This window comes from Curcuma longa, chromosome 2, assembly GCF_044706935.1.
Source record: "Curcuma longa cultivar G26 ecotype Majalengka, Jawa Barat chromosome 2, ITB_CL_G26_1.1, whole genome shotgun sequence".
Lineage (NCBI taxonomy): Eukaryota > Viridiplantae > Streptophyta > Magnoliopsida > Zingiberales > Zingiberaceae > Curcuma > Curcuma longa.
Genome location: NC_133862.1, coordinates 10876203 through 10888756, shown reverse-complemented (window position 1 = coordinate 10888756; position 12554 = coordinate 10876203). Strand labels below are relative to the sequence as shown.

The 12554-nt window shown below is 37.5% G+C and overlaps 2 protein-coding genes, 1 non-coding gene and 1 pseudogene across 3 annotated transcripts in view; 2 read left to right on the top strand and 2 right to left on the bottom strand.

Annotated features, from left to right (window-relative positions):
* Positions 1-4624, bottom strand: part of LOC141821598 (phosphatidylinositol 4-kinase beta 1-like) — a 5058-nt gene extending 434 nt beyond the window's left edge. The window contains exons 1-5 of the mRNA XM_074708974.1: positions 2581-4624; positions 1523-1714; positions 1389-1437; positions 331-463; positions 5-79 (exon numbers count right to left, since the gene is read on the bottom strand). Of these exons, the coding sequence (XP_074565075.1) occupies positions 5-79; positions 331-463; positions 1389-1437; positions 1523-1714; positions 2581-4359 (2228 nt within the window). The 5' untranslated portion in view covers positions 4360-4624. The remainder of the gene's footprint in view (positions 1-4; positions 80-330; positions 464-1388; positions 1438-1522; positions 1715-2580) is intronic.
* Positions 4625-6154: 1530 nt separating this feature from the next.
* LOC141822558 (small nucleolar RNA Z221/R21b) lies at positions 6155-6251 on the top strand. The gene has a single exon (XR_012601290.1). It is a non-coding gene; the product is annotated as a small nucleolar RNA Z221/R21b (small nucleolar RNA).
* Positions 6252-8701: 2450 nt separating this feature from the next.
* LOC141822117 (uncharacterized) lies at positions 8702-10192 on the top strand. Its single transcript, XM_074709543.1, has 4 exons — positions 8702-8745; positions 9123-9330; positions 9462-9525; positions 9634-10192. The coding sequence occupies exons 2-4, from the start codon at positions 9161-9163 to the stop codon at positions 9916-9918; spliced, it is 519 nt and encodes a 172-aa protein (XP_074565644.1). The 5' UTR covers positions 8702-8745; positions 9123-9160; the 3' UTR covers positions 9919-10192.
* A 119-nt stretch (positions 10193-10311) lies between these two features.
* The window catches only part of LOC141821597 (phosphatidylinositol 4-kinase beta 1-like), a 5558-nt pseudogene continuing 3315 nt past the window's right edge, over positions 10312-12554 (bottom strand).

The window sequence follows — 12554 nt, the reverse complement described above, 5'->3', positions numbered from 1 at the left end:
TGGCAATTGTGCGTCACCGTTGGCTAAGGGAATCCCTCCTCTTGAGAGCTTTTGAGCATCAGAAGTTGCCTTTGTACGACTATGAAAAAAAAGAGAAAACAATGTTTATCATAACTGTGATGAATGCAAGAACATGACCTATACTCTCCTATGCATCATTTACCAATAACCCTTACAAATGTATGATATCTGAAAAGAGTCAGTGCAACAATCAAGTCATCAACTAAACTTCTATGTGAAAAGACACTGAAATCTAGCTTTAACTATCACACATTACAAAGAATGCAAACCATTTCAAATTTGATCATTAAAACTTAAAGGTTCATTTACTTGGGTGTTTCACATTTCAAGACTTCAACACATATTAGGTAAGGAGCCTTCTCCCTGGAATTAAGGAGAACAGCTTCATCTTCAGGTATATTAACCACCCGGAACATTCCCTTTCCCATGGGAAAGCACACACCTGAGAAAAAAGTTCAGACCCTTAAGAGTTGAATCAAGAAAATATAGAAAATAGCATAGACCAGAGTGCATTAGTGGTAACCAATAATCCATCTAAATTCTAAAAAATACATAAGCACTGTGCTAAAAGATTGCGTGATCACCATGGAGTAAATATATTCACAAAGAAGCATAAGATTAGAATGTTACTCAACAACTTATATCATCCTTATGTCGGGTACGATATCTTAATAAACCGAATATCCATACACAAGCTCAATAATTGGCTTGATAATTTGTTTGGTCCATTCTAATATATATATATATACAGAGCGAGTTGGTAGTGAGATATATTTTTAAGCTTGCCAAGATAAACAAATAAGTTGGCTTAATAAGCAGTGCTCGTTAACATTCATTAATAAAGCTCATAAATAGTCACACACATAGACATATATATATATATATATATATATATATATATATACAATTATATATATGTGATTGTATTTTTTACATTTTTTGATGTCTTATAAATTTTTAAATAAACATGGTTAAAAATTTGGTCCATATTGAGCAAAGCCCAAACTTGTTGGGCTTTTCTAATAAACAACCTTAAACACTAGCAAACTCAGCTCAGATAGGTTCATTGTAGCTCTATATATTAATCAGCAACTTCTAGCACTAACAACAATCACTGAATAAGAAAGTTAAACCATGAAGGAAGAATTGTTTAAACACCAGCTTTTAGATCAAGGACAATAATTTTGGTAAATAGGAGAAACAATAGTATCCGAGATGAATAATAACTTCATATACAGACTCAAAGCTCAAAATTGAGTCATAATTTGATACAAACTCAAAAATAGTCTAATAGTCTATGAAATGTAGAGATGATGATATCTTTTATTTGATAAAAAGTTCAGGAGAAAAGATGTTAATTGATTTACCTCCATTTTTTTGGGCCTCAGCAACATGTGAGTTGATCTCAGTAAGAGACTGAGAACAAATAAAAGAACATTGCTCAGGAGATAGAATCTCAAAAATGTTGTGGCACAAAATATGAAAGGCGAAATAATCTAACCTCTCGTAGAGCAATTTTTCGATCTTCATTAGGATATATATCAATCAGTCCATAAGATGTATCACATAATGACTGAACAAACTCCAGTGAAGCATGATAAGAACCTTTCCGACTTTCTGATATCACATTATTAGGTAAAGGTGGTTTTCCATGCCCCTTTTCATTATGCTGTCTTGGAGAGGCAGGGCATTTCTGCAATAAATAAATATAACCAGTAAACAAGCTGCAAGCTAGCCTAACAAAAAGTAACGTGATACAAAATCACCTAAGGCATCACTTGAGAGATAGATATAAAACTTGCTTAGCAATACAAATGCAACACTTTGCACAACTAACCAGATTATTTATTAGCTGATTAATTCTTCAGGCAGTGCCAATTTATGAACAAGTAACCAGATACAGAGGATTGAGAGGGGAAAAAACAAGGAAAAGTGAAATTAATGTTTGCTGCTTACTATAGCCTTAAAAAAAAAAGAAATCTTCCATAGAAGCTTCTGGTGTACAATTTAAAATTTTTTTGGATAAAGGCTTCTTTAGAAACTAATATTGATGCTTCTGAAAAACCACAAATATACCTCGTACCAATATACTTGATCAAAAATTAACAAGACCTCCTACTATTAGATGCATAGACCAAGCTTAAGTCGGTGACACCTACCTAAAATATCTGCTCATTTGGTCTTTCATCCTCTCAATGTCTAAGAAAATAAAATGTGAAATGAAATGTATGATATGCCAAAAAAAAAACTATAAATTGGTATAGAATGGTCAAAAGAGGTATGAACAGTTGTTTACCTTTTGATGAGAGAAGGCTTTGGATTTTGATCATATTTTTATAAATTGCGATAGTCAGGTAAGTATATTAGCACTTAAATCCTCAAAATTTTAGTTGAATTGTTATATGCAATAAGTGCCGCTCAGGCTAGTAAAGTTTAGCAAGTTTACTAAGAAAGGTAACCAACCATTTGGAATGAAATCAAATAGTTCAACTTCACGAAAGGCAAATAACTTGTTAAGCAGTAATAAAAACTTAAGGAAAAAATTAACCCAACAATTACCTCCTTCTGGATCTTCGAATTGAGTAACTCAGAATCTTCTATAGAACGTTCTCGGTCCCTGAACAACCGCCGGAAGAAATTTTCTGTTCCAGGACTGTTCTCAAAAGAACCATTATCACTGGTACTTGAAACCTTTGTTTCATCGGGATGGATCCGGAACAACCGTCGAAATGACAAAATCTCAGAGGTCTCTCGTTCATCCAATGTCTCGCTATCCTTGTTTTCTTCCTCATTTCGGTCATGGCCAGCAACTTTCCTGTCATCATGCTTCTCCTTGAAAAACCTGCGAAAGAAACCCTCCTTCTCCCTTTCGTCCACACTTGTACTAACTTTGTCATCACCATGATTATCATGCCCAACAACCCTTTTTTCTTCACTCTTGTCCTTGAAAATTCTACGAAAGATACTATCATCCTCAATGCTTTTCTTGGACCTCTCTTCCTCCTCATTCCTATTAGGCCAACCTTCTTTCTTTTCTTCACTTTTTTCTTTGAAAAGCCTACGGAAGAAATTATCTTTGTCGTCCTTCTCCAAACTCCTATGGACCTTCTCCTTCTGTCCATCTCCAGCATGCCCACTGTCCTCATCATTCTTATCCTTAAGAATCTTAAGGACAAAGTTCTCCTTCTCCTCTTCCTGAACAATCTCATTATGTTTCTCTTTGTCCAAACTCCTCTCAGGGCCACTATCTTTCTTCTCTTCATGCTTTTCTTTGAAAAGTCTACGAAAAAAATTTTCCTTCTCATCAACCTCAATATTCTCACTAGCCTTGTCTTCCTCTTTATTCTTAGTAATTCCACCATCTTTATTCTCCTCATTCTTGTCTTTAAAAATCCTACGCATAAAACCCTCTTTCTCATCGTCCTCCCCTGGCTTCTCCTCTTTATCACGAAATAATCTCTTCAAAAAACCCTCTGAGCTAGAGGTCAGCTCCCCATCATCATCCTTGCTATCTCTAAGAAGCCTTCTAAAGAATCCATCTTTGTCCGTGTCTTCCTCTTTGTCTTTGCTAAGAAGCCTTTTCAAAAACCCTTCTTTTTCCGGCTCCTCATCCTTCTCTATAGACTTTCTAAAGAACAATGCATCCCGTACTTTTGGCCCCGGAATGAGCTTTTTTAACAGCTTGTTTTCCTCCGAAGTACCATCAGTACTGCTGTTGACTCGGCCGCTCTCATCAAACAAGTGACTGGAACCCAATGTCGGTGATGACGCCAATGACAATAGCTTTTGCTTAGATGATAATATACGATTGAGTACAGGGTTGTTCCTGGGGCTAGATGGAATGGTAGGAGGGGGCGGTGGAGGTAGAACCAAAGGCGGCCACTCACCCATCAAAGTGGCGGCAATCTGGCATTTCTCCTGGATCCGGCTGATCCCCTCGTTGTCCTCAGAGTCCTCTAGCTCGGCCATGAGGAACCAGTGCACCTTAAGGGCGATCCAGAGGGACTTGGAGCACGTATCAATGACGAACCTGTCAAGCGACGGGCTCGGCTTGTGGACGAGCATGTAGCAGATCTGGAAAAGGTAGCTCTCGATTCCCGTAAGAGGGAGAGTATACATCCTGTTACAAAGGTAGTCTCGGACGCCGTCATGGTCGTGCTTGTACAGATAGCTCACCGCGATCCACTCGCAGAAGAAAGCCGAATCGAAGAACCGGATTAGCCACCCGTTCTCCCCGCCGGCAACGCCGCTACCCTGTCCGGCGACGGGACCCGTGCGGGTGATCTCCCTCGGAGACTGATCAAGGCCAAAACTCCTCAATCCCAGAAGCCGCACCATCGTCAATCCACCATCGGATTCCAAACCCTAGCAGCGATCCCAATCAGGTCAAAGGTTCAAAAACCTAGACACTCGCCCGATCCCAACGGCGGAGAAACCTAGAAACCGAAATTCCCGAAGAAAGGATCAGAATTCAGCAGGAAATCGATCGAGAAAGATGGAGAAACGAGGCACGAAATCCAGAAACGCCAACAATCTTCCAAAACATAAATAATTGAATCGTCGACAGCGAAGCAAGCGAAATTCAAATTCAAGGATTCAAAAGATCGCCCCCTTTTTCTGGATTTTGATTCGCCTCTTTATTTTATACCCTATAATCACATCTACCTCTCCTCCAGTAGCGTCGTCGGCGAGCGGAAGAGGCGCAGGCGTGGCTACTAGGCAACAATCTTCAGCTAGATCAGACCAAGAGGCCTCCTTGCACTTCCCCTCGCTTCATCCCACGTGCACCCGCTTCTCATCCCGATCCTCTTCTCTATTGGCTATCGACCACCAATCGTATTTGACAACCCTGCAGCGGATCTGAAACCGACCGAAATTCCAGCCGTCGATGCAATGCCGGTTCGCCGGAGCATCTTAAAATGGTCCTAGCTTCTGATCCTGGCCGTTGATGGGTTGTGGCCAAAAGAGTGGAATCGAGTGGGATGAGGGAAAAATAAGAGCTACGTTTTCCTTGCAAGGAAACACATGGTGGGGCTTTTCTCCCTATTGCACTGCTCGATGAATTTGAAGCTAAGTGACATTCCATTTTGCAATCACCCAAGCAAAAAACACAATTGTCTTCTTCCCCCGTAAGAAACAGTGATGTTGATTTATCATACATACACTAATTCGGAAATACAAATCCTGAGTGTATGAAAAATTTTAATATGTACTTATCACTTCAGTAAAAAGTAGAATTCGCTACTTCAACGATCTTACATGATCAATCCCACGATCATATGTGAAAAGGTAAGTCAAGAAATTACAACTGATCAATATGTCCCCGTAATAATCAAGTCAATCATGCTCCAGAAGCAATTGAACTCATATACCATGACCATAATTGAATTACTTAAATTTAGTCTTTTTACTTGTTTAGGTTGAACTCATCTCATGTAAAGAAAAAATAAAATAAAAATATTTGAATGACTTGATCTAAGGAATTGGATTGATTAAGCTATCCGTTCACATAAGCTTTTCCACAAAGACAAATAAAGGCTGAAAATAATAAATTATTAGGTTGATGGACCCACTCCATTAATATTAATTTTCAAGTTTGAAAGCGAGTCGTGGTCTGTTCAGACAAAAATATGAAATTTAAAGACATTTATTGCATTTTTAATATATTTACTCATAATTGGTAATTTGGTTGTGTATATAATTATGCGTTGCTATCCAAAGGATTTGAAATATTTTGATCGACTAATGCAAATAATTTATGATTTTACAAATAAATTACAATATTATTTTCTTTAATGAAACCGACTGTCGAAGAATATAGTTCAACTTAAGTCATTTTCACTTGATATGTGAGAGACTCGACAACCTCATTTAATATTCCTAATATATTTTTGATAATCAATTTTTTTTATTCTTAATGGATATAAAATTAAAATACCTCAAAGGGCCGGCCGGCGGTTAAGATTTGGACCGGGCCAAAAATTTTAACCCACAAAGTCTAGGGTTTCAGAGCAGCCACCCTTCCTCTCTCTGTATATAAATCAACTTTTCCCATCTACACCGCCGGTTCTATTCGTCTTCCTCCCATCGCAGGTTTGCATCCTCTACCTTCTGCCGTTCTGATCTTCGAAGCGGGCGATGATGAATTCCGAAGTCATGCACCACGCTGATGAGGTTTCTCGTCTCATGTGCTGACACCGATTCTTCTACCCATTTTCATTCCTGAGCCTAGCTATTTTCGTGCTTCTATTTCGATTTTCTTTCGCTTTGGGTTGCGGTCGTTTGTCCTCAGATCTGCTTTGAGATTCATAGTTCTTGTGGTTTTGTTGCGAGTTTTTGGCTTCTATTTCCTCTTTTTCCTTTTTTTGTTTATCGAGCGGAAAGATCAAATGATGAGGGCTATGCCCAACCTTGATGCGGACTGAATCGGCTGTTCATCTGCCTTGCTGATACTAACTGTGTACTTCTGATGATCATCTCCTCTTCTTTATCGTTAAGAAGGTTCTTTGTTTTTCCGAATGGATCGATTCTCTCCTTTTGACCTTTTTGTCAACATTTTTGGGTCTGGAGTATTGTGCCAAACAGAAATCAAATGCTTAGTTCGTCCGGTTGTTCCATCCATCGGAGTAAATAGACATTATATTTTGGAATTAAGCCAGAAATAGCTAAAGGCGTGTAATCTTATCCACTCTTCATTGGCAAGCCCTAGACCCTCGGCAAAGCCAACTGACTCTCATGCCAGCATATGACAAGACAAGCCTTATCATGGAGCCCGAGCTTCGTTCCTCCTGTTCTATCGAATTGGTGGCCTGCACTGGAGAAGATGATGGTAATCTTCCACACGTCGTGTTTCATAGCTTAAGTTGTCCCTCAACCTCTCCAGGGTTTGTCTTCCCTTCCACTTAGATGGCTTAGCAGAGAGTGCACATGAGTAATGATGGAGAAGCTTCATGGAGGAACACACCCATCAGTTCTATATCCTTCTTATTCTCGTCACGAGAAGAACAGAGCAAATTTAGGAATTTTTTTATTGTATTTTCGCTTGTGGAGTTATTCTTTATGAAGATTCTAATTAAGCACTAGGTATTTACTTGCATACAAATCAATTTAAGCCAGAATCCAACAACTAATTAAGTTGAATAATCGGATTCAAGTGTGCTTAAATTATGCATACTAATTCATACTCTTCTATTTTATCCTTTTAAATTAGGTAATTAACCACAAATTCTTATTTTCCATCTACATACGAGTAAATCATTTTATGCATCCGTAGACTCAAAGTGAGCAGTAAAATTGATAATTGATCTCGACCATCAATGAGTTAAGGATCAATGGCAGAGATTAGCCTTACTCACCAGTAATGCTAACTCTATCTTAACGTAGAGAATTTATCGGAAATGAGGAGTATGTAATATCTGACGTAGGGAATTCATCTAGTAACATCCCTAACTAATTAAGTTTAGCATGTAAACAAAAGTAGACTTCACTTAATGGTAGTTTACTGCGTGCATGAAGTCGAAAAAAGATCAGTTCCTGCTATATATGCTAAAGCAGTCTCTTCTCTTTCCACTATGTTCACGTTCATGTTCACTTTAATTTCCACTACTGCGTGCATGAACGTAGATACTGTTCATGTTCATGTTCATGTTCATAATTTTGTCCGAGAGGGAGATAGAGACTCTCAACCGTGCTCATCGGCTAGTTTCCAGCAACGAAGGCATTCCCACAGCGCCGTCATGGGGTATAAACTCATAAATTTATTAAGTTTTTTATTTTAATTTTAAATTTATAAAAAAACCAAAATTTCTTAATTCACAGATCAATTAAAATCTATTACAGTCCGACTTATTCGAATTACCAATTTAGACTGATCGACTAATCCGAGTTTATATTAAAATAAATTATAATATTTCAATTTAATTCATTTAAATTATTTATATCAGTTCGACTGATTCCACACTGGTTGACGGGTTTATTTGTAAGGGCATCTACAACGCTGTGTTAAAACAGCGTTAACGGAGGAGAGAGTGTGGACGAGAGGGTGGACGTGGAGGAGAGAGTGTTGACGTGGAGGAGAGATAGAAGAGTAAAGGTTTGAACGCGTTCAAAAGTTTGAACGCGTTAATAGGTCAGAGGTGGGTCCCACAGATTTTTTAATTATTTTTTTATGTGTTATAACGGGGCAGCATTGCAGATGCTCTAAAGAGCCTGGCTGGAGACCTGTAAAATAGTATTGGGTTACTGAGTGGGTCCCACTCCACATGGGCATGTGAAAATGCTGATGGTCTTACCTAAAATAATATTTTTTTAAAAAATATCTTTATTGAACAATTTGTTTTGTATAATTCAATATCTTAAAAGTTTAATTGCTATTTAACTATGTAAATTTAATAAAATAAATAAATATTATATGAGCATGAATCACATGGCTGACTCATGGCTTAATTAATAGGATAAGATTGGATACAAAAATTTAAAAAATGTCTTCTTAAATAATTTTGGTAATTAAAAAAATAATTTCAACGTTTTAAATAATAATTTTTGGCTTAAATTGCTCGTGCTACCGGTTAACGCCGGTATCCATTCATCCAATTTCCCCGCTTCCTTTTTTTCTTTAAATATTTTTCTTCCGATAAATAGTTTCGAATTCCTCGCTCATCAGTTCCGTTCTGCTGCTGGGATTTCCCCAAATCTCACTCCTCGTTGATAGAGGGCGGGCAAAAGGTAATTGTTGCTTCCAATCTCTGATCTTGGACGTTCACCGCCATGTTTGATCTTAGATCTGAGCTTATTCAAGGCTCTCATGGTGTTATGAGCTAGGATATATAAGAAATCGAACCTTTTTGGGGACTTTGATGCATTGTTTGGCTATTGTTCCGCCAGAAGGATCGAAATCTATGTTGTTCAACTGGTATTTTGGTTTTCGATTGTCCGAGAACCATCGAGATTTCAAATTTGTAGATATTTTTGATGGCCTTCCTCCGACTGCTTGCTCTTTTGTGGATTTTGAAGTGGTGATGTTCCAGATCTGTTCTTTTTGAAGGCATTTGGTGTTAGTAGAACGATTGGAGGACTTATTTCACGGCTCTGTGCCTCTGCAGGCGTTGCGATCGCGGATCTCGAAGAGATTGGAGCAGATATGAATCACTGTGGGATGCAGCAGAACGGCTTCGCCGCCGGCGAAGAGATCAGGGCTCCCTTCGCCGTCCCCGAGCGGAGGCCACCGGTTTTCTGCCCCAAGCCACGGAGGCTGAGCCAGTTCGCTACCGCCGTCGCCGATCCTCTCCGGCCCCTTCGATGTCGTTCGAGGTAACTTCGTCGCTTCTTCTCCCATCTGAAGTCTCGTTTTACTCCACGAATATTTCGTGATTCCCTCACCTAATCCCATCACTCCGTCTCTGCTCCCCTTTCTCTCTCTCTCTCTCTCTCTCTCTTTTCAGTTACCAAAAGAATTTCTCTGATTCGAAGGCCGGAGCAGATCTCATCGACATATTTCTCACAAAGGTGAGATTTGCTTTATTTTTGTAAGCTCCTTCGATAAATCGATTGATTGATCAGTCTTTTCTGGAAAAATGATTTTTTTTTTTTGAGCTCATAGTATTTGATTTACAGGGCGAAGACCAGAATCAACTAGCTTCCTCGCCGCCCTTCTTCTGTGGCTCACCGCCGAGCCGTGCGGCGAACCCCGTCGTCCACGATGCCCGCTTCGGCGAGGAACGTCCGCAACCGGCTTCCATCGCCCCTTCCCTACTAACGCAACCTAACCCACCGATGCCACCCAAGCAAGTCCGTGTCCACGCCAAATTCGGCCTGGCGCCAGCCGCCGTCCGCGTCGAGGGTTTTGACTGCCTCGACCGCGGCCGCCGGAGTTGTAGCAGCATCACCGCCACGGCCTGAACAGAAGAGAACATAAAAAAAAACACTAAGCACCCAAAAACTGGCCACCAAGCTTAACAACACGGAAGGAGAAGAATTTTGAGCTAAAAATTGGAGCTTTGAGGTATTTTCCATGACCTCAAGCTTTCCTTTCCAACTGTACATTTTGCCCAGTAGCAATCTTCTTCTCTTTGCTGTTGAAGTTTTTACGTAGAAAGAGGAACAATAGGACAATCTTTTATTGTCTTGTTGGTTTTTGTTTTTGATCCATGAATCGGATTCCTTTAAGCTTCAAACTGGTTATTGTTAAAAAAAAAAAAAATCTTTGGCAGTTCTTGGTTTGTATCACCTTGGACAGTCCTGAAATATGTAAATATCCAATCTGTAAAAAGTTCGTCTCTTTTATTGTCCTTCTCAATGTTCATAGTTTGTTTTTTGTTTTTGAAAGTTTGTGTTGTGGTTGGAATTCTTTATCAGCTTCAACTGCAAAAGAAAAGAAAAGAAAAATCACATCAGACTCAATTTGCTTGCTGAAAACCCTACAAGCCAAACAGTTATGTTCAATGACAGTACTGTAGGATCTGACACACTGGCTGAAGGGAGAGCAGTGACTAGCTAAAACTGTAAAATAGAACTTCTTATAGATATAGTTTTGTATGAGTATTTTTGTTTCAAATAAATTGCAAACACAGATGGATCTTTAGTTGAAGACAAACTAAATTGTAAATATATCGATCATGATGATATATCAATCCACTAACTAGCGAATGCATTAAAATTCTAATTTAATTTTTGAAAATTTGAGTGTTTATTTGATTTGGGGCAAAGGAAGCATGAGTTGGTTGATCAAAATATATTTGATAATGTAAAAGTTATTATGGCTAGCTAGTAAAGTATATAATAGTTATTATAATAATTTTGATCAATGTTAAATAATATTAATTAAATTATTAAAAAAATATTTTTATATAATAGTATTACAGTGAGTTTGATTAAGTAAGAATCATGCTATTGCTGTAAAAATAAAGATATTATTAAAATAAAAAATATATTGAGGGTGTTATTTTGATTTTTTTTAAATAAAAGGTGTTCATTTTTTTTTGCCTAATGTTTATTTATCAATTTTAGCTTCTAATAACACATTATTATTTTGGGTATGGTGAGGTGAGGAGCTAGTTTGATATTATTAAAAAAGGTTCACTTTTATGATAACTATAATAAGGGATTTAGCTAAGGTGAGAAAAATATTAAAAATTTTAATATACCGCACATATCATACCTATATATATCAAGCATATCAATATTAACGACATATCAAAAATTTTAGTATGGTATATTACCATACCAAACTTTTTGGTATCAATTATCTGATTATTCGACCGTGTAAAAGCTAGTAAATAGTTCTTACACATTGTAAAAGTTATATGTTAATTTTTACCTGTTCGATCATAATTAGATTATATTTATTTGAAATATAATGTGTGTCATGAAACTCCATCATTTATTTTGCTTATTGAAATCTTATTTTAACCAAGTTATTACTTAGAGAAACAAAATCAAAATGATATAAAGTCACCATTATAGAAGTTATCAATTAGCTTACATATTGTAAAAGTTAGCAACTAATTTTTACATATTGGAAGCTACATACTAGTTTCTATATGATCGATTGTGATCAGGTCATTTAAAATGTAATGAGTATTATGAAATCCCTGTTTAATTTGTTTGTTGAATATTATTTTAACTAGATTATTAAATAAACTTAAAATAATATAAAATCATTGATATAGAAAGCTATTAATTAGCTTGCACAACTAACAACTAACTATTATAGTTGTAGAACTTAGTTGTTATATTTTACACGATTGAATGATCAAATAATATAAAAGTATTTTAATTAAACCATTCAATGAAATGCTATTTGATTTTAATTGAAAATAGGTTGCTCATTTAATTTTGATTGAAAAATGAGCCATCATCTAAATTTTTATATTAATTTTTTTATAATGATTTTTTATTTTTTATTTTTTTTATTAATGATGTAATTTATACACTTATTTAAAAAGGTTTATTAATGTTTTTATTTTTATTTTATAAATCCGCAGCGCAACAGTGGCGATAAAATGATATTGAAACTAGAACACGGGAGGAACCGCGGGCCGCCGCCGCGATCGTTCTGCGAACCCTGGGTCGGCGGAGGCAACCTACCTGTGGTGGTCTCTGTGCGGAATCGAGGAGGAGAAGCTCTCCCGCTGTTTGTTCTTCGTCGATGCGCTTCTCTGCGCCGAGATCTGGCGCCCCGCCCTGCGAAGAGGCGGTCCAGAGATCCGGCGAAGGGCATCAAAGTGATGGCTGATCGAGGCTGCAAATTTTCGCCGATTGGGGATCAAGACCAACCCTAAAAAGAACACCAGAGCGACAAAAACAGTAAGAATTCGTTAGAAATAGATCTTCTTGACGTGAATTTTGACGATCGTTTGATTTGAAGATCTTAATACAAATTGCATAGTGATTTGAAGAATCACTGAAGAAAAAAAATATAAAAAAGATCTTCTGAGTTTTGGTTTTTTCTCGTCTCTGCTTGGGATGATTGCGGAAGAAGCAATGTTGGATGATTTTCCAATCGCTTCATCTTTTGCCAACTGTAAGCGCTGCAA

Excerpts from the sequence above, each read along its gene's own strand:
- LOC141822117 (XM_074709543.1), top strand. The coding sequence starts at position 9,161 with ATGAATCACTGTGGGATGCAGCAGAACGGCTTCGCCGCCGGCGAAGAG. Across the intron at positions 9,331-9,461 it reads CCCCTTCGATGTCGTTCGAG|TTACCAAAAGAATTTCTCTG; the intron begins GTAACTTCGTCG and ends CTCTCTTTTCAG. Across the intron at positions 9,526-9,633 it reads TCGACATATTTCTCACAAAG|GGCGAAGACCAGAATCAACT; the intron begins GTGAGATTTGCT and ends TTTGATTTACAG.